The sequence below is a fragment of the Nicotiana sylvestris genome, chromosome 6 (assembly GCF_000393655.2).
Source record: "Nicotiana sylvestris chromosome 6, ASM39365v2, whole genome shotgun sequence".
NCBI lineage: Eukaryota > Viridiplantae > Streptophyta > Magnoliopsida > Solanales > Solanaceae > Nicotiana > Nicotiana sylvestris.
In genome coordinates this window covers 212781842-212807789 of record NC_091062.1, presented here as the reverse complement: position 1 = coordinate 212807789, position 25948 = coordinate 212781842, and the positions used below count along the sequence as shown (strand labels likewise).

The 25948-nt window shown below is 33.7% G+C and overlaps 2 protein-coding genes across 3 annotated transcripts; both read right to left on the bottom strand.

Moving 5' to 3' along the window:
* Positions 1-6363: 6363 nt before the first annotated feature.
* Positions 6364-8963, bottom strand: LOC104229415 (GDSL esterase/lipase 5-like). Its single transcript, XM_009782059.2, has 5 exons — positions 8729-8963; positions 8151-8272; positions 7501-7725; positions 7078-7345; positions 6364-6736 (listed from the first exon to the last, which is right to left on the bottom strand). The coding sequence occupies exons 1-5, from the start codon at positions 8961-8963 to the stop codon at positions 6495-6497; spliced, it is 1092 nt and encodes a 363-aa protein (XP_009780361.1). The 3' UTR covers positions 6364-6494.
* A 9043-nt stretch (positions 8964-18006) lies between these two features.
* Positions 18007-25729, bottom strand: LOC104228074 (GDSL lipase-like). Of its 2 annotated transcripts, XM_070147864.1 has the most exons (7): positions 24924-25729; positions 24401-24610; positions 23831-23981; positions 23591-23721; positions 22090-22719; positions 20273-20497; positions 18007-19908 (listed from the first exon to the last, which is right to left on the bottom strand). In XM_070147864.1, exons 5-7 carry the CDS (start codon positions 22123-22125, stop codon positions 19729-19731), a joined length of 441 nt encoding a protein of 146 aa, XP_070003965.1. In that variant the 5' UTR covers positions 22126-22719; positions 23591-23721; positions 23831-23981; positions 24401-24610; positions 24924-25729; the 3' UTR covers positions 18007-19728. The 2 variants fall into 2 exon arrangements, with proteins under 2 accessions (XP_070003965.1, XP_009778778.1); XM_009780476.2 differs by lacking the exons at positions 23591-23721; positions 23831-23981; positions 24401-24610; positions 24924-25729 and adding an exon at positions 23199-23225 and having other exon boundaries at positions 22090-22533.
* Between the last annotated feature and the right edge of the window lie 219 nt (positions 25730-25948).

Here is a 25948-nt window from a genome sequence, read left to right as displayed (position 1 = left end):
CCTTATTAACATGGGTAAACCCTTCAAATCATTAGATATTTGATTGGGATATCACTTTTGAGAGACGAAACCCTAGAACTCGAATTCAAGAGGATTGAACATCAAAAAGGTAATATCTTCATCCTCTACTTGATTATAGTATTGGATTAATGATTAAGAACTCTAAGTTCATGAGATACGAGTTGATGGGTTTGATAGAAAAGCATGAACAATTATAGGTTTGGGTTTTTTAATTGTTGATTATTGGTTAAGGGTGTTTTTTATCTTATGGGTGATGAAGAATGATATTGATTATAAGAAATTTGAGATTTTAGAATTTATCTAGGAGCAAGAGAATGAGTTGTTGGGTGTAAAAACACCATTAATAAGGGCTATGAGGCTTTACACCCATAAGATATTTGATAAAATGCCTAAGTGGCCAAAACATGAGTATTATTGCTAATATGGAATCCCTTTGACTTGTATTGATATAGATTAAAGTTGAAAGAGTTGGTGAATGTTGTATTACGCTCAAGAGCAGTTAAGGTATGTGAGGATAACTCTCTATGTTTGGGAATGTTAATAATTCTCCCTATACTACATTTCTTTTACGATGTTACTACTTGCCTCAGAAATACAGTTAAGCCTAGTTCCTTGAATTGTTGCAGAACTTCTATTATCCAGGTTCATAACTCGTTCACGACTTTCATTCTGAACATTGTGAGCTCAATGTGTAATAAATATAGACGTGGGTTTGATGCCCATGAGTCTCAGTCGTGATTACTCAGCATGTCATAAACAATTGAAGTTTAAGTTTTCATAATCAGTTCAAGAATACATGTCTCAGTCTAGTCCTATTCAGTATTCCAGTATCATGTAACTCAATATGATTCAGTATTTCAACATCATATATTGCAGTATGATTCTCAGTTCCTGAATTTAAATCCCTGAATGTTAAACACCTGTAATTGGTCCTGAGGCTGTAGTTTATATGTTTTATGCATATTTGGACCTGAGGCCGTAATTTATGCTTTATGCATGTTTGGACCTGAGGCTATAGTTTATGCTTTATGCATTTTGGGCCTGAGGCCGTAGTTATGTATACATATACTTGGTCCTGAGGCCATAGCTTGTGCACATATATATTGGGCCCGGGGCCGTAGTTTATTCAGATAAACAAGTTGTTCATCATTTAGAAAAGGGAGTATTCATATCCTTACTTCCTTTGTTTAGTTCAGTTTTCAGTTATCATTTCAGTTTCAGTTTCAATAGTTATCATTTCAGTTATTAATTATCAATTCTCAGTTATCAGCTTATTATCAGTTTCAGCATTTATATTTCTTTCTTTAAGTTGCTTTACATACTAGTGCAATTCAAATGTACTGACGTCCCTTTTTCCCGGGGCCTGCATCTTATGATGCAAGTAATGATTTACAGGTTGACGATTCAGAGTGTTAGAATTCTTGTACCAGCTATTTGGTGAGCCCCAATTCTTACGGGGCATTATCATTACTTTACAGTCTTTCAGTATTTACAAATAGTCATTGTTTTCAGTACTTCATTAGAGGCTTCATAAACTAGAGTAACAGTTAGACAAAGTCGTAGGCTTTTCATGTTAAGCTATGTTGGCTACAAATATGTTTCAGAATTGTATTAGTATTTCCGCACTTTAATTTATATCATTTAGACTTTCATTATATCAATATGCGTAAGTTTATCTTCCGCATTCAGTATGTTATGATATCACATATTGATTCAACTAGCTAGTTGGTTCGCTCGGTCACAAGTAGTCAGGCACCGGATGCCGTATTACGTTCAGGCCCAGGTACGGGGCGTGACAACAGACCTTTGGAATACATAAATACATGCAAAAAAAATAATGTATTTATACAAAAATACAATGTATTTGAGTTTATTTATATAAAATACAATGTATTTGTATCATTGTATGTGACTAAAAAAGTAAAGAAGAGATGAAAAGTCACTGGAAATGGCTTTTTTCGGCCAAGCAAAATACTGTATGCATTGTATTAAAACTAAAATAGAGACGAACAAAAATCCGGCCCTCAAATCTTCTCTGGCGCAGCCATGGCCAGATCTGTTCGCCTAAGATGATGAGCCAATAGTGGATTCTGACGCCGATGATCAAAATTGAGTGCTTTAGTGAGTATACCTCGTGTAACCCTCTTCGGAGTTGTTGAATCACCCATTGAAGACGAAATTTGAAGTTTCTTCCTCAAAACTTAACAATGGCGAAAATTTTGAAAAAAGAGTGAAGATGAAAAGAAGAATGACAGAGTAATTTGGCGTGAACCGGCCAAAACCTTTACCAATTACCACGAGCTTTTGGAGCAAAAACGTTGAGGATCAATTCTGAGAAATTTGTTCCTACGAGAGAGAGAGAGAGAGAGAGAGAGAGAGAGAGTGGAGAGAGAAAGAAGAAAAATCTTGTTGTGATTTGAGAGAACGTGTTAACTGAAACAAAGAAAGAGAAAAAAAAATATAAATAGCGTATTTCACGCCTATATGGTAGTGTATACAATAAATACCTATTTTGTTATAAAATATAAAAGGTAACTATAGATAATAATATTTTAAAATAATTTTGGTTATAATAAATAGGATGTAATACTTTGCTATAGGAAATTTTACCACCTATAGCAAAGGTATACACCCTATTTATTATAAATCAAAAGTTATTTTAAATTATTATTTTCTATAGCTACCTTTTATATTTTATAGCAAAATAGGTATTTATGGTATATACTACCATTGAGGCATGAAATACGCTATTTATGTTTTTCCTCTCTCTTTCTTTCAATTAACAGAAGACCCTCTCTCAGATTTTTTCTTTCTATCTCTCTTCCTTCTCTCTCTTCTCCAACTCAAGCCCTAGGATTGATGGCCGACGAGAAAGAAGAATCTCTATCTCTTCAAGCAACTCAAGATAGACACCCTAATATTGATGGCCGACGAGACATTAGAATAGAGTAGAAGGCAGTGAGGAAATAGAAAATAGTGATTTTTTCGAACGGAAAGGAGTAATGTAATGAGCTCTTATCATAAATTTATTGTATGGATCCGACGAACTTTCTTCTCTTCTTGGCCGGAAAACCCCATCTCCAATGAGCTTTCTTCTCTTCTTTGCTATTTACAGCTTGTTTGGATGGTTCCCATCGTTATATAATGTATTGTATTGTATTGTATCGTTTTATGAATGCAACATTTGAATAGATTGTACTGGTTATTATTTTGCTATTTGGTTTGACTGTATCGTACTGTATTGTAATTGATAAGTTTATTAAAATACCCTTGATTGTTTAAATATTAAATTTATCAAGAATTACGCATAAAAATAATTTCAGAAAACCCCTTTTCTACTAATTTATCACCAAATATGTCTTATAAAGAAAGGAACCAGAATTGGCAGAAAAACGAACAAAGAATTGGAGTTAAAATCACATTAGGAGAAAAAACGAAATAAAAAAAAGCAAAACATATACCTTTTACGTTGGAGTTGGAAACGGCAGAAGTTCTAGAAAAAAAGGATGAAGACAAAAGTAGGTTATAGGTTAGAGATTTGGAGTTAAAATTAAAAAAAAGAAAAGATAAAGGATAAAATAGAATTATGGAATAATAAGTTAGGGCATAATTGGAAAGAAAAATAGAAAACAACAACACCAAATCGGTTGTTTCAAAAAATGGGACTTTTCGTTATTCTGGAACAATGAATTTAATAATATAATACAACCAATTTTAATAAAACAATCAAAACAAATATTGTTTTGGGATAATAATACAGTACGATACAATAAATAACAACTATCAAAACAGGCTGTTAGTAATATACAATGATACAAATACATTGTATTCTGTACAAATTCACTCAAACACATATATAAATACAATTTTTGCCTGTATTTTATGTATTTCGAAGATCTTTATTTTTTAAATACAGCTGAATACACATGTATTCATGCATATTGTACATTTCGGTATGCATGAATACATGATTTAAATATTAAAATACACTGAATACAAACATTAAAATAGAACAAAATATATAGAATAAATACATTTAATTTTAAAATACAGTGAAGTATACTGAATACAAATAGAAATACAGTGAATACAACCAATGAAATATACTGAATACAACAGTAATAACATGTATTAGGAGTAACTAAAATACAGTTATACAAATACATTTGAATACACTAAATATAAAATAGTGAATTATAATTGGGTTGATAATAAGGCATGTTAGAATTGATTTTGTTGAGTTATATTAGGATTGTATCACGCTAATTAACATTATTTCCATTACTAGACAACTGGGCATACCTATTTTTAAGGTGATTGCCCTTACTGTATTCATGAATACATGACACGAATAAATGTGAATACATAGCGCGAATACATGTGAATATATACGCGTACAGCTAAACTGCCCTGATTTTAGACGCTTTTTGCTGCTGTATTCATGAATACAACAACGCGAATACAGTGAATACACTACCATAACAACTGAAAAGTAGCTATAGGAAGTAATTATGTATATGGTAGCTATATGAAGTTAATAGCCACTAAACAATAGTGGTTTCTATAAATTCCTATTTTAATAAAGATGTGTGAATGGGAAATGGAGGGAGAAGATTTGGAGGGAAACAAAAAGTTTACTAAGCCACTTTGTCCTTAATCGGAAAATGAAAAAAAAAATTATGCTTATATAGAGAAGCATATCTTCTAGCTCTTAAAAGAATTGATAAGAAGTGATGTCTCGCGCCGTCGTCGTTGTATCTTAGCAATAGGAAACATACAGAACTTTTAATTTTTCTGTTACTGTTTGTTGGTGAAATTACAAGTAATTACAGTTGAAAAATAAGATGTAGAAAAATAAATAGACATTCTTCAGGCTGAGGCGCGGATATCTCGCTCTCTTTAAGGAGATTCAAGCCCACTGCGGTAGCATCTTCACCGGTCCAGCAGTAATACTCTTGACTTGTCCCCTCCAGGATACAACAGCCCGACAACACTCGAACAAACTCGGGACAAATTGTTGAGTCCTAAGCTCCACCAAAATAAACACCTTCCTTCAACAAAAAAAATAATATTCTCTTTTGTAGGGAATAAGTTGGAGAGTTAGATTTTCTCCTTCTCGTAACTCTCTTTTTCAATAAACCAACTTCACTTTTTCCATACACACTACCATATTTTTTCCATCTACAACACAAGGAAGAAACACCACTATTTATAGGTATAAAATTTCTTCCATAGAATAAATAACAAAGTAGTTGAATATTAAAATAGTAGAACATGGGTTGGTGGTTACAAAATATAAGCTTTAGTGGGTAATAAATGGTAGATCATGACATTAGGGGTTTCATGAGTTACACCAAAGTAATGACCGCTTTCTTGCCAATTTATAACCACTATCTCACAAAAATAATACACTTTAATATTATAATTTTAATATTAAAATGCACTTACACCAACACTGTTTTTATTTTTGCAGAAATTATTTTGCGAACACAGATTACTAACAGCTTTATCGAAGAGGCTGACTGAAGTTTCAAAAGATACCAGCAGTAGGCCTTTATGGAGCTCAATACTATCACCTCATCTTCAATTTAACGCCAGTGTTTTTCTTACCACACACCTAATACTTAGACCAACACTAAGAAATGCTGAGATAAATTGTTTATGAACCTATCTTTAATATCTAGATCGCTGCGCAGACCACAACTGACTGTATATCCACCATGAGTATAGAAATGCTCTGAACTTACAACTTTGACTTATGCTTTAAATCGACCATGGAAATGAATACTGAAGCTAATTGCTATCTATCAGTCTATTCATATATCACCTCATAACAACAGTCTGTTTTCTGAAACATAATAATCTCTCATCGTGTCTGATTTTTTCAAGTGAAACAACTCGACTTCAGATCGATGAGAGGGCTATCCTGTTTCTGATCTGATTTACAAGAAGAGCATGTTCTTGAAAATCTATCACCAAAGATTTCTAAGAAACAAGAAATCAAAGATCTCAAGCTATGCTCATTCCCGTCTAAAATTTTCAGAGACAAGCAGATACTAATCCAAACACCGAATGTCTTTACAGACAGTGATATTGAACTGAAAGTGCATTCGTTGTGCGAAATCATAGTAATCAGGCTTTTAAAAATCAATCACCAAAGATATTTTTTGTTTTCTTTAAATGTAAATGAAGCCAAAAAAGGCTTGTTTTTGTTCATGTTCTCTTTTGTTCAGCTTTTTTTGAACTTCGGTTTTTAGCACATCACATCTGATGATGTTTGATGCAAAAATACTACAGACAAAGACGGGAAGCTTTATTAATCACAATATGACTTTCCAAATAAAGGATATTCTTTTACAGATCCTTCTTTTATTGCATATACAAATGGAAAGTACCTTGCATGATTCAACTAATTTCTCAACTTTGTTCAAGTACGAAGGACTGAGATATGAAGTCATCTTGCCACCATCACGTTATGTTGAAAGTTCAAAAAAGGATTTTAGATTGTAAGGTGCAACGACATCTGTTGTTCCGTTCCACAGCAATTCAGCGTATTGTTCGTAGGCCAGCTCAGTCGGGTGAACAGAATCGAAAAACAAGTAATCTTTCACGTTCTTACATAACTCGGACTCTTTTACGTGCCTCTTGCCTCCACAACTAAAAATCCCTCGAAATGGACCCGACCCACAACAAGCCGTCTTTGATGTCTTAAAACCTAATCACAATAAAAAATAGCAAGTATATTAAGATTAAGGAAACATTCTTTGGTAATAATCTAACATTTTACTTTGCATTTTCTCTATATAGTTTGTGTAATTGCATTTTGTTACGAGCATTATACCAACGTGTCATTCAAACTATTAAGTTTCAAGAATCACATTCTATTTTGTGAGCAAAGCCATGAAATTTCTGACAGTGCAAAGACCGAATGGAAAAGACGGATAAAGAAACAACCTATGATACTTCTTGTTATAGGTTGTTATTCTTATATAAATCAACAGTGCAGAATATATAATCGGACACAAATGTACTTGATTTTGATGAGATAGAACATACCATATTTTGTCGGATTATCAATGCTTTCAGCAAATACATTGAAGAAGTTGAATATTGTAAACTTAAATCCAGGCAATTGCTTCTCCAGTTGTTTGAGCATTTTTGGGAGAGCTGAATTATACATTTTCGCCGAGTTTGTGATCTCCTCCTCTATGCAATTGCCATTCTTAACTCCCTTTTGAACATTAAGCGCCCTAATTATAGGGACACAACCTAAGGGAGCCGCAGTAAACATGACAAATTTTCTCCCTCCTTTCTTGTAAATTCCCTATAGCATTAAGTTAAAGAAAGTACAAAGAATTATTCTAGCTGCTCTCTAGCCATGAGTATAGAAAATCAATGTAAAGGGAATACTCCAACTCTCCCAAAAATAAAATTAAATCTAATACCAAAAAGATTAGGTTGAATCTATGAGTTCAATACCTTCAAAACAGATGTCAAATTGCCCATAATCATCTGTAGATATTCCCTCTCAGGATATGGAATAGTCGAATTTGTTAAAACAGGAATCAAAAAATCATTATTGCCAGTGCTAAGTATATATACAGCACTGGAGATGATTCGTTTGGACTCTGTTGCCCCGACCTTCTTCTTCAACAATTTTGCCACTTTTTTAAAATGTTTCAACTGTGTTTTAAGATCTATTACCTGTCAAACCGAATCAATATTATGTTTCAGAGATACATAGACAAGTCTTAGTAATACTAATTTATTTTGCTAATTACAAGCGACTTGCACATACGAAATAGAAGGAACTAAAGTTAGACTTTGAGCTAGTTTGATGAATGCGAAGTATAGAATTTTGAAATCTTACACGACTTTAAGTGAAAATAATTCGGCATGCTATTTAAGGTTAAAATTTATTTATTATAAGCATGGTCAAATGAGAATAGGCTGGGAGAAATATATCATAAACACTTTTCAAAAGCTTTGAAAGATTTTCCTACTCTAACTTTAGTGAGAGCTTATAGGAAACCAATCATATAAAAAAACATCTATCCTACACATACATTGATATAACTATTCAAACAAGAATTACATGGAAGTAATTAGTCAAAGGAAATGTCACTTACAAAGCCACGTAGGGTTTCGACCAAAACACCAGAACCGCCTGATGCAAAGTTTACCCCATGAACAAAATGTTGCTTGCCAATTTGGAAATATGATGGAATCAATGGCAATTTAGCATATTCAGCTGAAAATACGACCAAAAATCAAAGTCTAATTACCACTTATCTCCATAGCAAAATAATTCTTGCAGGTGCATTGCAATCAAATTTTGTAAGATGACTGTACAATCCATCTAAGTAGTGGATCTCCCTTTTGTAATTTGCGGAAAGTTACTTAACTTCTTCTCACAAAACCAGATAAAAGATAATAGCCGTGCGAGTTGAGAGCTGTCAGCATAAAAGTAGTATATTTTGCTCCCACAACCTCAGGGTTGGAGGTGGGGGTGCTTACCACTTGAACAACTCTCTCTTGTCAATATAATGATCATAAATCCTCTAAAAACTAGGGATACATAGGATAAGTACATGAACCATTAACGATCCTTAGAGAGCAGGGGGTGCATCAATTAAAGAATTTAAGTGAAATGGAATAGGTACAATGATTCATATAGCAATTGACCAAACTAACGACATAAATTTACCGATAAAATCAGGAATGAGACGTCCATCAGAGAACCTTCCAGTAGGGTGCTTGAAGAATGATTCTCCATATGGCCGAAAATTTGCTTGGAAGTCAGTAATGGTATTGATGTAGTTATTATTCCCAGGATCGAACACTGAATCACCAAACACGAAAAGGGCAGCTTGAGATTTTTCATGACTGCCAATAGAGACAATTGGGGTAGTAAAACTGTTGGGATATATACTATTAACCATGAGTTTGGTTTAGATATAGTATTTATTATGAAATAATTGTTTATTCAGTTTTAATAAAGTTTTAAATAGATCATATAATAGTCTGTGTCCTTTGCTTATATAGTAGATGATTTAGTGTATAGAGTTTAGCTTATACACGGAAGATTAAATCATCGGTTCTTATAAGTATAAAGTTTGAGTTCACAATCTAATGATGGAATTGGACAAACCATCAGGAATGATTGTAGCACAAGATTAAATATAATTAATCTTGATTATGGGAATGGTTTAATTCCAACTTCTTGTGCTAGTACATTTTGTATGTATTGAACGGACCAGGTAGAGATAAGTATTTTATACTGACTTAATAAAATAAACTCTCTAGCCATTAAATGTACTTATACTCTTAATCTTGATATAATTATTATTAGTTGTGTATATTATTATTGTTTTGATTTATTAAAAGGCGAGATTCTTTCGTGGGTCAATATGCCTGGTAAATTGGATAATAATAATATACATTGGCGAAGTAATAGTTAGTTGATGGAATCCATGTCTCGGTTTAGAGATTGATGATATACCTTTATGAAAGCTTATAAGTTTTCATGTGTAAACCCGGCCGGTGGATTTTGTATCCGACACATGAAATAAGTTAAGCGAAAGTCTAAAGGAAATAATCAATAAATTAAATCGTCAGTAATTTAATTTAATTGATTCGTATCTGAATCTTAACATGGGGAGTTAAATAAGATTTAATGGATGAATTTCGAAATTGAATAAGGAGTGTAATTACGAATTTTTAGTGGAATAATTCGTAATTAATTATGGTGGATATTAATTTCGAAAATTACAAATTAATTCCATAATTGGAAGCCTTGTTAATTAAATTCTGTGGTCCCTACTGTGCCTAAATAATAGGAAATAAAGGAATCCTTTTTCTGGTGGAAAAGAAAACCTAACAGATTTTGGAAAATGGTCTTAACCCTTAAAACTTGTGCTATAAATACATGAGGTTTTCCACCTAGAGGGATGAGTAGATGGTGGCTGAAATTTTCAGCCAAGTTTTCCTAGAAATTTCGCCCACACGAAATTGCTATTTTCGGGTATTATTTGGGTAACACAGTAGAAGACCGTGGAACGTTCGAGGATCACGATTGTGCGGGTGATGGAGATTCCATTGAGAAGTTATGGAACTGAAGGCTCACGTGGTAGAAGAGATATGTTCACGCTTCAAGAGGTAACCCGTGAAATCCCGTTTATGCTAGTTGTCTAAATTACATGTGATTTTGATACTGGGATTGCTTCCGCTGCATATAATAATCCAGAAATTGGTATCAGATCTCACTCACATCTAATTAGATAACTAAGTTTTTCATGAAACAAGAATATGGTGTTTATGTGCATTTTTTGAATTACATATATTTGTGGTTTTCTGAAAAACTGCACTGCTGTTTTGTGAATTAACTGTGCATAATTTATGGATTATTCTTATAATCATGAGATATATGTTTTCTTATTGATATTTGATTGAGATTATCTGATTTTTTTGGGGTAAATCCTAGAAAAACGCAAAACCTGTTTTTGACCGAATAGCCGGAATTTTCGGAGGTCAGCGAACTTGACGGACTCCGATTGAGCTGAAATTTGGTGTGTCAATCGGAAACGCCGTGGTGAGAAAAACTCACTGCTTTAGCAGTGAATCATGGTATTTTCGGCATTTTGAGGTCGTTTGGACTGTGTTTTGGACGTTTTTCTATTTTCTGGAAATTATTTCTTAATAATTTTAATTCTTTTTTAATTCAATGGTGTTGGGGATGACTCCCCATGGTCCCCATGATTAAATACTAGTCATATAATAGGTTTACACATTGACTATTAGCAAATAAACGTGTTGTTGTATTAAATTCAATAATAGAGGTGTAAGATTTTATTGACTAGGTCTTACAAGGTATAATTCATATTGTGTAATGATATAATTATTTTGTAAGAAAGTAAAATTCTCTATTTGATATCCTGGATGACTAATGATTGGAGCGTTTGGCATGTTTGTGCATAAAAAATTTCTCAAATTTAAGTTTATATTTTCATGCCCTACGTGATTACTAGTTTGGATTTTCGATGAAGAATTTTGTTCTCTGATTGGAGGTTCTAATTAAGTGAAATATGACGGTATGTTGTATGAGTTTTATAATGTTGGTATGACTTTTAAGCTATGGTCTACCATAAAATAATTTTATGAGCTAAATATATATTCACTTGTAAATTGAGAATTTTATGAGTAATAAATAGTTACCACTGAAGTGGTTTGTTTATTTGAACTCATGAAAAATTCTTAGTAAATTTGTACATGTGAAATTATATCTATTCATGGATTGAGCATTATGATTAATAAGTAGGATCCACAAAATGGTCTATTTATTTGAGTCATTGAAATATGTTTAATATACCATGTGAAAATTATCCTTGAGAAATCTACATTAATGGTGGAGGTTCATAACTAGAAAAAGAGTATTTATCTTTGGGTACTAGTGAAACTAACTCCACCCATGAGAAGAGATATTGGGGTTTTCACTGAACGGGAGAAAATATAATATCTCAGGTTCTTATGTATTTAATAAAAGGATAATTTATTGCAAAAGGAGATATTATATATCCTAGAAATAGGAAGAAAATAATATATGCCTTGAGCTCATAGTGTAATTATAAGGAGAATGAAAATCAATATCATATTTATTTTAATTCATGAAACTACTTAAAACGGTTATTCTCCGAGTTTGGTTACAGGCTAGTGGTCATGAATTTGACGGACTCCGATTAACCTGAAACTTGGTGGGTTCATCGAAAACGATCTAGTGAAAAAAAAACTCCTTGCTATGCAGTGAATCATGTTGTTTTTTTGGCATTTTGAGGTCGTTTAGATGGGTTTTCAAGCAGTTTATTAAATTGAATTTGTTATAAATATGAAAAATTATTCTTTATATATCGGCTATATTTGTGTTAAATCTGAAACATGATGATTTAACTTGATATGATATATAGCAAGAATGCAAATCACATGGATTTAATCCTGACTACGCCAAAAAAATAATTTATTCGAATTTGGTCTAGTTTTTGGCGATCATGAATTTCACGATCTCCGAATGACCTGAAATTCGGTAGGATCATTGGAAACGATCATTTAAGAAGAACTCACTTCTATGCAGTGAATCACATCGTATTTTGACGATTTGAGATCGTTTAGGTGAGTTTTTTGGAGGTTTGACGGATTAAAATATGATTTACATACGAAAAGTCATTCTTTCTATCATTTTATATGTCTAATCTGGAACATGATAACACATGTTGATTTGACATGAATTGGTATATGATAAAAAAATGTAGGTCATATTTTAAATTCTTAAAAAAATGCTTAAAATGATAATTTTCCAAATTTGGTCGCAATTTTTGATTGATATGAAATTTGGTAGATTTATCAGAAATAATCCAGTCAACAATAATCACCACTATACAGTGTAAAATATTAATTTTAGTATTTTAAGACTATTTAAATGGGTATTGAGTATTTTTTTTAATATGGAACTTAATTCTCAGAGAAAAGTTCGTGGTTGTGATAAAGTGGTGATGGGAATAAACCCCTATGGTCTTCATTTTTTTTATTTATAGTGAGATAATAAATTTATGCGTTGACATTAGGTCTTCCTCCATATCGGATAAATTTATTATGAACTCACTGGCTATAGTTACTAGTTATTGATAACCAGTATTAACTCTCCATCTGAGCTTAAAGGGTTGAATCAATTTTGTAACTACAATACAATCATGATTAAGTGGTGATAGAAATATATTTCTATGGTCTTCCACTATTAATTTCAAGTGAGTAATAAATTTATGCGTTGACTTTAGGTCTTCCTCCATATCGGATAAATTTATTGTAAGCTCACTAGGTGAAATACTAGTAATTGATATCGTGTACTTACTCTCCATCTGAGTATACATGTTGGATCAATGAAACTAGAGCTATTAAAAATGATGTTCACTTGACTTAAATTAACAGTATACTCTCCATCTGAATTGGGTCTGTTTAATTATTGGAGTGAATAATCTGGCATTGCATATGTATGTTGCATGAGTAGTTCTTTCCCATCGAAATTGCTATTCAAGATGCATGACATATATGTGTAGTGTGTTTTAAAATTTTTGTATTAAAAAGTTATATACAATTGACTGAAAATAATAGTATGCTCTCCATCTGAGTTGGTTCTATTTATTTTTGGATTGTATAATTCTTGCATTATATAATATACTTTGCATGAATAATTCTTTTCCCATCGAAATTTATTATTCCAGATGCATGTATGTATATAAATATTGAATGCAGTCTGAATTTTACTATTCAGTGTTTTGACTTATTATGATCTATTTAATATTTTTATCTCAACTCCACAATGATTTTATGCAATTTGTCGTATTACTTGTTAAAATTTTCTTTTAGTGATAAGACATTAATTTTAAGGATGCAATATATGTACTTTTGTTAGAAGGAATTTAATTCCGGTTTCTGGGCAAAATAAGAGATGGATATTTATTTTATTTAATAAACACTTTATCTCTTGTGGTACATGAATGCATGACGTTGTTATTATATATTGATGTCTCTCCTGAACAGAACAATATTAGTCTACCTCATAAGAGAATATGTTCTTCAAAATTGAGTAAAACTTATCTGTGCACTTTTATCTAAGTCATATTAATCTGGATAGGATTTCAAGTTGGTCAAGTATGGACCTTAAGGTTCATTGAAAGTAGAGGCACTACCAACTTGTGGATCCTGTTTGGAAGGAAATTTGACTAAAAGATGTTTCCCTTTAAAAGGAAATAAAACTAGTGATAAGCTAGAATGAATCCTTTCTGATTTGTATGGTTAAATGAACATACTCGTAAGAGATAGATTTTGAGTATTTTATGACGTTCATAAATGATTACTCAAAATATTAATATATTTATTTGATGCACTGTAAGTCTTAATGAATTAAGTAATTCAAGGTTTTTAAGACTTGAAATAGAGAAGCACCAAAGAAATATATTAAGTTACTACAATTTGATTGTAGTGGCGAGCATCTCTCTAAAGAGTTTTTTAGTTACATATCAGAATAGGGATTACATCTCAATTGACTACACCGTAAACTCCATAATAGAGTCGTGTAGTAGAAAGAAGAAATAAGTCTCTTTTGGATATGGATAGACTAATGACGTGTTATTCAGATTTGCCTTATTTATTTTTGGAATATTTCCTGGAAACTTCAAATTACATTCTGAATTTAGTTCCTTCTAAGCTAGTACCTGGGACATCTATAGAACTGTGGACTGAATGTAAGCTTGGTCTGTGGCATGTTCAGATATAGGATTATCCCGCATATGTGCTGAAAGGGAAAGCAGATATGTAAGTTGGAACTAAGGATGGATAGGTGCATGTTTATCGAATATCCAAGAAAACGAATGAAGCTTTATTTTATTGTCCTAAAGAAAATAAGGCAATTGTTAAAACAAATGCATTTTTCTAGATAAGGACTGTTTAATAAAACATGTTCCTAGAAGTAAACTATTTTTACAGGAACTGGGCAAAGAAATAACTAGATGTTCAAGAACATCAAAACCCACACGTCAGAATTGACGTTCCATTGCATTTAAGTAGTGGGAGAACGTTAATAGACATAATATGCCTTTATCGAGTGGGAGTGATGTTTGAACATTGAACACTATAGTAAGAAGTCACTAATATTTCAATGTCGTGAGGTAACGAAGGTAATATTAGTGGTACTTCGTCTTAGTGGGAGAAAGCTAAAGAAAATTATAGTTCGGTGTTCATTCTTGGGATAGTTTCGGTAACAGGATCTCTGAAGAGTTTAATACCAAACTAGATAATTACGACAAAGTACTACTGGACAAATATTGCATCAGATATAACTTGGCAAGATTCTTTAACAAAACCTTATTTGGTGAAGACTTTTAATAGTCATGTAAAAGAATGCCTGAGAAAGTTGTAGATGCATGGTTATGAGTCTAAGTGGGAGATTGTTGGGGCATATACTATTAACCATGCATTTGCATATAGTATATTCTAATAATTATCATGGTTAAAAGTCTAAGTGGGAGATTGTTGGGATATATACTATTACCCATGAGTTTGATTTAGATATAGTATTTATTATGAAATAATTGTTTATTCAGTTTTAATAAAGTTTTAAATAGATCATATAATAGTCTGTGTCCTTTGCTTATATAGTAGATGATTTAGTGTATAGAGTTTAGCTTATACACGGAAGATTAAATCATCGGTTCTTATAAGTATAAAGTTTGAGTTCACAATCTAATGATGGAATTGGACAAACCATCAGGAATGATTGTAGCACAAGATTAAATATAATTAATCTTGATTATGGGAATGGTTTAATTCCAACTTCTTGTGCTAGTACATTTTGTATGTATTGAACGGACCAGGTAGAGATAAGTATTTTATACTGACTTAATAAAATAAACTCTCTAGCCATTAAATGTACTTATACTCTTAATCTTGATATAATTATTATTAGTTGTGTATATTATTATTGTTTTGATTTATTAAAAGGCGAGATTCTTTCGTGGGTCAATATGCCTGGTAAATTGGATAATAATAATATACATTGGCGAAGTAATAGTTAGTTGATGGAATCCATGTCTCGGTTTAGAGATTGATGATATACCTTTATGAAAGCTTATAAGTTTTCATGTGTAAACCCGGCCGGTGGATTTTGTATCCGACACATGAAATAAGTTAAGCGAAAGTCTAAAGGAAATAATCAATAAATTAAATCGTCAGTAATTTAATTTAATTGATTCGTATCTGAATCTTAACATGGGGAGTTAAATAAGATTTAATGGATGAATTTCGAAATTGAATAAGGAGTGTAATTACGAATTTTTAGTGGAATAATTCGTAATTAATTATGGTGGATATTAATTTCGAAAATTACAAATTAATTCCATAATTGGAAGCCTTGTTAATTAAATTTTGTGGTCCCTATGGTGCCTAAATAATAGGAAATAAAGGAATCATTTTTCTGGTGGAAAAGAAAACCTAACAGGTTTTGGAAAAGGGTCTTAACCCTTAAAACTTGTGCTATAAATACATGAGATTTTCCACCTAGAGGGATGAGTAGATGGTGGCTGAAATTTTCAGCCAAGTTTTCCTAGAAATTTCGCCCACACGAAATTGCTATTTTCGGGTATTATTTGGGTAACACAGTAGAAGACCGTGGAACGTTCGAGGATCACGATTGTGCGGGTGATGGAGATTCCATTGAGAAGTTATGGAACTGAAGGCTCACGTGGTAGAAGAGATATGTTCACGCTTCAAGAGGTAACCCGTGAAATCCCGTTTATGCTAGTTGTCTAAATTACATGTGATTTTGATACTGGGATTGCTTCCGCTGCATATAATAATCCATCAAAAACAAGCAATCAAAACAAAGATGCAGAGTCCGCAGTAGTGAAACAAGCTTGAGCTCAAAGCCATTAGAGTACTTGAACAAGTTTCTGAACGACCAATAGCTTGGAGATGAGTTTGGTTTATAATTGCATTGAAATGGAAATACATTATAAATATATACTAGTTTGGTACCACTTTGTGTAAGACTACTTTCTATAGAAAGAGTGTTGGCTGGCTGAAGTCGATGTCATAAAACTCATTTTTTTAATGAATATTATTGAGTTACGAACAGTTCCATTTTCATTTAATAAATGTTTGTGTAAGGAGGCATTTCCCAGACCATTTCTTTCAACATTTTCCATTGTAAAGTAAAGCGTGGCAGCAGCCAGATATTAATAAGAAACAAAAGGAAAATGGAGGAGGTGATAGAATTTAGAGTAAGTCATCGGTTCAAATCCACCCCATGGGAGACCAAAGGAACAAAAACAATAGAGACGATTGGTTTCATTCGAAACGCCAGAACCGGCTGATGCAAAGCTATGTTGCTCGGACTCTTCGAAAATGTGGCAGGATACGTGTCGGATCCTCCAATAGTAGTGCATTTTTGAAGGATCCGACACGGGTGCGGCTACATTTTGGAGAGTCCGCGCAACATAGATGCAAAGTTTACCCCATGAACAAAATGTTGCTTTGCCAAAATGATTCATAGCCGGGTGCGGCTATGTTGTGAGTAGAACGGAAATGATTCATATACATAGCTGATGCCAACTATTTTTATGCACTGATTCAAAAATATTTCTAAACACTTTACGAACAATTGACAAATCGCCATTAAATTGTACCGATGAAATCAGAGATAGGACGTCCATCACAGAACCTGCCGGTAGGGTACTTGAAGAATGATTTTCCATATGGCCACCAATTTACTCGGAATTGAGTAGTGGTATTGATATAGTTATTATTCCCAGGATCGAACAGTGAATCACCGAACACGTAAAGGGCAGCTTGGTGTCTTTCAGAATTGCTACTACACACAATTGGGTAAGTAAAACATGCAACCAAAACAAATATGCAGAGGTGAAACAAGCTTGAGCTCAAAGCTATTGGTATAATTGAAACAGTTTTTGAAAAACCAGTTGGAGAGTTTTGTGTATATTCAGATTTACAAACTTAATTTCGTCGTTTCTTTATAGGATGATTTCTTGCTTAAGAACCTCTTTGAACATTGACAGAAAAATAGAGACATGTAGAAGGTAGAATGTCTTAGTCTTATCCAACTAAATTTCCTCATAATATTTGAAAAGAAGTGATTAACCTACATTTCTCATTCTTTGACTAAACTTGTGAATTCAAATTTAGAGTTTGGTTCATTCAGATTTTCCTTATCTTGTCTATCAACCAAAATGAAAACTAAAACCCATTGTTTGACGAGTGAGGTTTGCTTTAGTGGTAGAGCACCTCCACCGCAGGTTGGGGGATTGAGCATATTGAGCTATTTCCACTTAGTCATATGTTGGTGGAAATCGGGAACTGATGTAAGCTAAGAGTCCATCAAACTATATAGAGAACCTGGTTCTCTATCAGTTCCCATAGTACACAACAGTGAGTAAAGAACATAACGATATTTACGTGGAAAACTCCAAGCTCACATGATTAAAAACCACGACCTACACTAGTAGGATTTCAATTTCACTAACTGAGCAAACTTTAGATTACAACCTATTACAATCTAGGAATTAAACTCTTAATCCCTCAGTTTTTTACAATAAATATATTGTAAGTCTCTTTGTAATAACTATATTACAAAGCTACACACTTGACTAATTCTAGTCAAAACCACCACAATGATAATGGTTTAAAAGATGCCCTATGAATGTTTCTTAAAAGCTGTATAGGAATTACAATTTAATAACACAAAACAAAAACACAACAATACTAAAGGATACATGATATAATCAATGTTGGGATTTGTTCCTTTGTTCTGTTGCTGCTTTGTTCTTCAGTGCCTCAGAGGAATTAAGTGCGGCTGCACATTTGAGAGAATCCAATCTTTAGGTTTTGCAAGTGTGTGTTGAAATCCCTTACCTCATGTTGATAATATATAAGTGAGGTCATCAAAGATGATGCAAAGGAATGTCCGGTACACAACACGCTTCAACAGTGCCAGCATTCTTGGCACCACCTATACTTAGACCAACCCTAAGAAATAGATAGTGTTTATGAGCATACCTTTAGTAGATCGTTCCAGAGACCACCACTGACTGTATATCCACCATCGGCATAGAAATGTTCTGGACTTACTTCTTGACTGATGCTTTGCAGTGGTACGGTAAAGCCAAGTTCTAGCAATCAGTCAATTCACAAGTCACCTCATAACAGCAGTCTGTTCTCTGGAACATCATTTTTCCTATTGAATATCTTGGAAACTTGTGTCTGATTTTTTCAAGTGAAACAACTCCATGGGGCAGTACTTCAGAACAATGAGACCCATTTATAATTTACAAGAGGAGCATGCTTTCTAGAATCTAAACTACTGACAATGAATTCTGAGAAACAAGACATCCTGTAGGGAGTGTTTCCCCTTTAATGGGCCTTACGCGGTGAGAATCCGGATTAGTCGGGGACCTAATGCGGGTACCGGACACCAGTGTTATCAAAGGCGAAAAGCGCAAAAAAGCCCCAAGGTCCGTTGGAGCTTTAAGCGCAAATAAAGTGTGGGCTTTAATGAAAAAAAGGCGCAACTGGAGAAAAAGTAAAAATATGTATATGTAGTCCAAGACCAATAATTATAAGCATGAATAGGGATGACAAAATGGTTCAAAGAAAATAGTTAACCACCCATATTATCCATTAAAAAATGGGTTGGATAATGAACTATTTAAAAACGGGTCAAATATGGATAAGAACCATATTATCCATTTAGAAAATGGATAACCAATGAGTCTAACTTTTACATTTGTAAAACCTCAAAGTGGGGGTTCCTCAAGTTAGGGAGACTAAGAATTCTCCAAAAAGTGATCATATGCAAGAAGTCATGGATAATATGGTTACCCATATGGTTACCCATATTATCTGCCGGTTAACCCGTTTTTTATCCGTATTAAATATGGGTCGGGTCGGATAATTTATCCGTTTTTTCATTACCCGTTTTCGACCCGAACCATATCTGACCCGACCCGCCCGTTTGCCACTCCTAAGCATGAATAACAAATATATGGACAAAAAAATTGAAAAAAAATTACGATGAAGTGATATATCAATTGTTTAGTATCGTCTTTTCAGGATTACACTCATTGGCAAGGAAAAGTATGCCTTAGAGCCTTAATGCGGCACTAAAGCGCCCGCAAAGCGAGGCGAAGTGCTCAACATGTGCTCAACCTCCTCTATGAAATCGCCATTCTTAACTCCTCTTTGAGCATTAAGAGCCCTAATATAAGGGAGACAACCTATGGGAACCATATTAAGCAGGGCAAATTTTCTCCCTCCCTCCCTGTAAATTCCCTGTTGCATTAATTTAAGAAAGTGCAACGAATTAGTCTAGCTACTCTCTAGACAATACTCAACCTAGAGCATGAAAACAAACTCAAATTTGGCAAACAAAAGAATTTAACACAGAAGTTTTAATTTGTCATTATTTCACAGAAAAAGAAAACAACAATATATGAATTCATCCCAAATAAATTACAAATTTTGATTTGCTTTGGTCAAAGCCATTCGTATCATTAAAATATACACTTTTCTAAAATGGACGAAAAAATGAAAACACTCATCACTTAGCAAATACTTCCAAGTCTCAAATAGATAAAATGTAAAATTAACTCCAAAGAATGACGAAAATTTTAGGTTGAATCAACGAGTTCATTACCTTCAAAACAGATGTCAAATTGCCCATAATCATCTGAAGATATTCTCTCTCAGGATATGGAATAGTCGAATTTGTTAAGAGAGGAGCCAAATAATCATTATTGCCAATGCTAAAAATATATACAGCACTGGAGAGGATTTGTTTGGATTCCGTTTCTCCCACCTTCTTCTTCAATATTTCCACCACATTTTTGAAATATTTCAACTGTGTTTTGAGATCTATAACCTGTCAAATGGAACCAATATTTTAGAGATAAACAAGTCCTCGTAATGGTAAGTTGTTAGTTTTTGTTTAAGATAAATAGTCTTAACATTAGAGTGAATGGGAAATGGGATTTGGATTCGGATTTGGTCAAATGATCGATCGATTGATTAATTTTTTGGACCAAATTTATTTGTTAATAGTGAATATTAACGTGATATAATCCGTGTTTGTAACGGATGTTTTCCAATCCGTGTATTGTGTTGCAACACTAAGCAACAATGCAGCCTAGTGCACCTCCCACAATGGTGCAAGTGCTCCTCCCACCAAGCAAGTGTATATACCACCATGTAAGTGCTTTCTCCATGATCTAGTGCTTGTTGCACCATGGAAGGGGCGGATTTCTCTCAAATAACTGCTATAAATAGAGCATAAGTTGGAGAGAAAGAAGAACACATCGGAAAAAACACTTGAAACACTCTGTATACACTTAATATACACTCTGTATACACTGGATATACACTCTGCATATACTGGATATACACTCTGTATACACTGCGTATACACTGGAAAAACGAATTGCAATTTGATATTCTCTTCAGTAAGAATTCAACATTGGCTATACTTTGCATTCCTTCCTCTCAGAATTTCCATTCGACTTCTGAGTTGTCCTCCTTATTCTGCATTGTTTTTAACTACAAACAAAGCATCCATAAGTGTGATTTGCTGCCGAACTTTGTGTTCGCTGAAACACTGGGGTTTGAAGTACCGCTACACCAGTGTGTAATTCGTTCTATCCTGGGAGAAAATAATCTATAACCTTGGGTACTAGGAGGGGACTAAATTCCTTAAGGAAACACTGTGAATTCAGTGGCTCGAATTAATTTCTGTTTTTTATTTATATTTACGTTTATAAGCTAACGTTCTAATTTCCAGAATCATTATTTACAAGTACAGAGGAGCTAACATAAGTAACTTGCAGAATTTGACATAGAAGGAATTATGGTTATTTAACAATCTTCTTATCAAATAAGTTACGTAAGAATCTTATCCTGAACACAAAATAGCATGCAGAGTATTATACAAATAGACTTGAGCCTGTTTGATGAATGCAAAGTATAAAACGTTGAAATGCTACACAAAGTCAAACTTTAAGTAAAAATATTTGGCAAGTGATTGAAAATTAAAATTTATTTCTTATACAACATTAACTAAGAATGTTAGTTTTACAAATGAGAATAAACTCTTTTTCACCATCAAGCAGTTAAGTATCCATATGTGCGATTGAAAAACACTTTTCAAAAGCCTTGAAAGATTTTTTTTCTCTTACTTTAATAGGAGCTTATATGCAACAACAACAACAACAACGACCCAGTATAATCCCACAAGTGGGGTCTGGGGAGGGTAATATGTACGCAGACCTTACCCCGACCCCGAAGGATAGAGAGACTGTTTCCAGGAGACCCTCGGAAAGAGCTTATATGAAACCAATTAAATCGAAGACTTCCACCCTAAATTGATTTAATTATCAATTTCAAACATGGATTACATAGAACTAATTCAAAGGAATCGTCACTTACAAATAAAACTAAAGCAAAAAAGGAAATGTCACTTACAAAACCACGATGGGTTTCGGCCAAGCAACCAACCATAAAACTGCAAATCCGCGCGAGTCCCAAATTTTTATGTGCTATAGCCCATGCCTTCCGCCTTGGGCCCGGATGGATCCGTCCTGGAATCGCCTAATATTTGTCCCGGACATCAAATACGGCCTAAGAAATCATTGTCACCACCCCGCCATGACCAAATAATATTTTTTGGCATTTTACAGCCATAAAACTGCAAATCCGCGCGAGTCCCAAATTTTTGTGTGCTATAGCCCATGCCTTCCGCCTTGGGCCCGGATGAATCCGTCTTGGAATCGCCTAATATTTGTCCCGGACATCAAATACGGCATAATAAAACCATTGTCACACCTGATGCAAAGTTCACCCCATGAACGAAGTGTTGCTTGCCAATGTGAAAATATGATGGAATCAATGGCAAATTAGCATATTCAGCTGCAAATATACAATCAATATTCAAAGTTCCATCACCTCATGCCTCCGTAGCCAAATAATTCTCGTAGGCACATTGCAATCAAAGTTTTTAAGATGACTATAGAATATCTATCTAAAGGGTGGATCTCCGGTTTATATGTGGAAAGTCACCTAACTTCCTTTCGCATAACATAGTTGATCACAAACCTGATAAGAAAATAGCAACTCATTTCGTGTACCAATGTGAGAACTGAATTTATACACAACAACAACAACATCGCGAGCGATGTAATCTCACAAGTGGGGTCTGGGGAAGATAGTGTATACACATACCTTAACCCTACCTTACGCAGGTAAAGAGACTGTTTCTGTTAGACCCTCGGCTCAAAAAAAGCAAAATCACAACAGTTTAAACAGAAATACAAACTGAATGGATAAACACGATCCATATGCTTACGCCAACTATTTTAGAAACATATTAATTGATTAACTAGTCCTTTGTCGAAATTAGGTTATTCAATGCAAAGTTAATTTATTTGACCAATTAGCAATTTGTGGAAGTTAGGTTGTTTCCCATAATTGGCTGAAAGTTACAGTAATTATTTTCGATTAAAACACTCGCATAATATTTGTTCAAAAGACTTATCAAATAATTGACCAAAACGCCATATAAAATATGCAATTACCGATAAAATCAGGGATAAGGCGTCCATTTTTCGGAAATGGGGACTGTCCAATTTGTCATTTTCGAGACTACATTTTTCGCAGCAGCCAAAATAAGAAAGTCAAAAGAAGAGGAAGTAGGAGATAGAATTTTAGGAAGGCTTTGCCCAAATCCAGGCGGATTCAAAATTTAAAATATGTGGGTTTAATCCCCTAACATTACTATTGTATTTTTAAAGTTACCGATTAATATTTACTACTTTATTTTATCATATTTTTACACATAATTTATGCTTCGAAACTCAATATCAGTCACTGCATCCGCCTCTCGTCGAAGGGGTGCTCAAGATATACGTATACAAAGCTTGTGTTACTATTGTTGGATAAGTAAGCAAGAAGAATATATTGACCGTACAGGCATTTCCCCTTCTTTCATCACCATTGAAAGCGCTTTGTCCCGCCTATCAGAAAGGCCCCCACCCATCTCTCTGACTTCGGAGAGCCGCTAAATAATGAGGTTCGGCATCTGCTTGAGCAGGAAGTCCCCTGTGGTGAGAGAATTTTATTATAAGTTCATCAGATAGAACAACGCAATTGTTCGTAGTAATTGTTCGAGAATTATAGAAAAAACTAAGTGGTGATAAGTACATAATACCTTATGTTGGGTGATGGTAGGTTCAGAATACAACCACCAAAGTATGTGGTGCAGCGGATGAGCTGCTCTTCCTTTAATCAGACGTTCTGGGTATGAAAAAATCCTTGGTAGGGAGCGCTCCTCCTCAAATGAAGCCCTCAGCGGCGCGAATCTGGATATAGTCGGGTACCAATGCAGGTATCAAATACCAAGTGAAAAACCAAAAAAAAAAAAAGTAATTTCGGAACACTATAATCAAAATATAACTTGGCACTTGAAACACCATTTGAACAAGAGCAATGTTGGGATATTTCTTTTTGAGATTCTTACAACTTGTCATTACAGGGAACATCTTTGGTGTTTGAATTAATTGAACACCAACTACAACTTTGAAACTACTTATTCTAGCAAAATACACTAATGGCAAATCCCGATTTAAATTTCAGTAAGATACTAGTTCAATTGGAATAAATACACCTCTTACCAGAGTTAAATCAAAACATTAAGCACATTGGAAAACATCAAATTTCACAATGTTTATTCTTCCCATAGTAGGAATTAACAAAACAATCCCAGCAATGCCACCATCACCTTATGTTGAAAGTTCAAAAAAGGATTTTAAGTTATAAGGTGCAATGACATCTAGAGTTCCATTCCACATTAATTCAGCGTATCGTTGGTAGGCCAGCTCAGTGGGATGATAATAGTCGAAAAACAAGTTTTCTTTCACATTTTCACATAACTCGTATAGCTGCCTCTTGCCTCCACAGCTGAAACAACCCCTCTCTGATGTCTTAAAACCTAACCAAAACAAATTCGTTGTTAAATTAAAAAGACTAACGAACCATTGTTTATGTAATAATTAAACAGTACTTTACTTTGTATTTTCTCTACATAATATAATTGCATTTTGATATGAGCATTATTGCATCAATGGGGTCATTGCAGGCACTGAATGCAAAAGATAGATAAAGAAACAACTATATATATATATATATATATAGTATTCTATTCTTGTCATACTAACAGTGTTTACATATTAAATCAAAAGTGCACAAAATAGAATTTAATATAAAGAGACCTGACTTTGAGTTCGATAAGATAAAACATTTACCATATTTGGTTTGATTAGCAAAGCTTTCTGCAAATACATTGAAGAAGTTGAATAATGTATACTTAAATCCAGGCAATTGCTTCTCTAGTTGTTTCGAGCATTTCTGGGAGAGCCAAATTATGCATTTCCGCCAATTATACTTAAAATTAAACCAGCTGGGAAGTTTGGTTTATAATATGCATGGAATTGGAAATACACACACAAAAGCATATATATGCGGCCCCCTAAACTTTTTTGGATTTTTCTTTTAGACATTCTTATCTAAGCTATATTCCAATCGAACACTTACACCAACCCAAATTTGTACCAATTAGATATTTTTTTGACAACCAGCAAAAAAACAAAGATAGTACAATAACACTAGCGAATAACATGGAAAAATATCGAATTTAGTAAGGACATATGGTAGGTGGTATGGCGGTGTTTGTTGGGAGGTGGCCGAAAATTGATGGGTGGCCGTAATTCTGTGGATGGCTCCATTCGGGAAATGGAATAATAAAGTTTTGGTAGATTCATTCGAAAATTGACTCTCAGCTCTTCTTCTTTACTTCGAGATCCAACTATGAATTCCCTTTAGATTTTTGTTAACCTTGCCGGGAAAAATGGAGTTTTGCCGATTTTTTTTGAAATCCAGATCTGATTTTCCTTTTCCAATGAGCTACTTTGATTTCCTTTTTTTCTTTTTCTTTTTCTTTTTTTAACTGGGAGAGAGCAAGAGAATTGGTTTGGGGTTAAAGTGCAATTGGTGTTTTTTTCAGTGAAGATAGTGGCGACAACGATAGTGGTGGTGGAGAATGATGGTGGATGGTGATAGGTAGATAGAACGAAGGAGAAGAGATATTAAAATGCCTAAATTAATATATCACACATCGCCTATTATAGGTGTATTACATTCATCTTGCCATGTCAGCGAAAAGTATTTAAATGGTATAAATCTAAATTGGATGAAGTATTCAATTGGAACATGACTTAAATAAGGTGTCTAAAAGAAAATCCAAATAAATTTAGGGCCACATATGATTTTT

Coding starts and splice junctions, on each gene's coding strand:
- LOC104229415 (XM_009782059.2), bottom strand. CDS start 8,963: ATGGTTAATAGTATATATCCCAACAGTTTTACTACCCCAATTGTCTCT. Junction 7,726..8,150: donor TCGAAACCCTACGTGGCTTT/GTAAGTGACATT, acceptor TCGGTTTGACAG/GTAATAGATCTTAAAACACA. Junction 6,737..7,077: donor TGATAATCCGACAAAATATG/GTATGTTCTATC, acceptor TATTGTGATTAG/GTTTTAAGACATCAAAGACG.
- LOC104228074 (XM_070147864.1), bottom strand. CDS start 22,125: ATGGTTGGTTGCTTGGCCGAAACCCATCGTGGTTTT. Junction 20,498..22,089: donor CCGAAACCCATCGTGGTTTT/GTAAGTGACATT, acceptor TCCATTTGACAG/GTTATAGATCTCAAAACACA. Junction 19,909..20,272: donor ATTTGACATCTGTTTTGAAG/GTAATGAACTCG, acceptor TTAATGCAACAG/GGAATTTACAGGGAGGGAGG.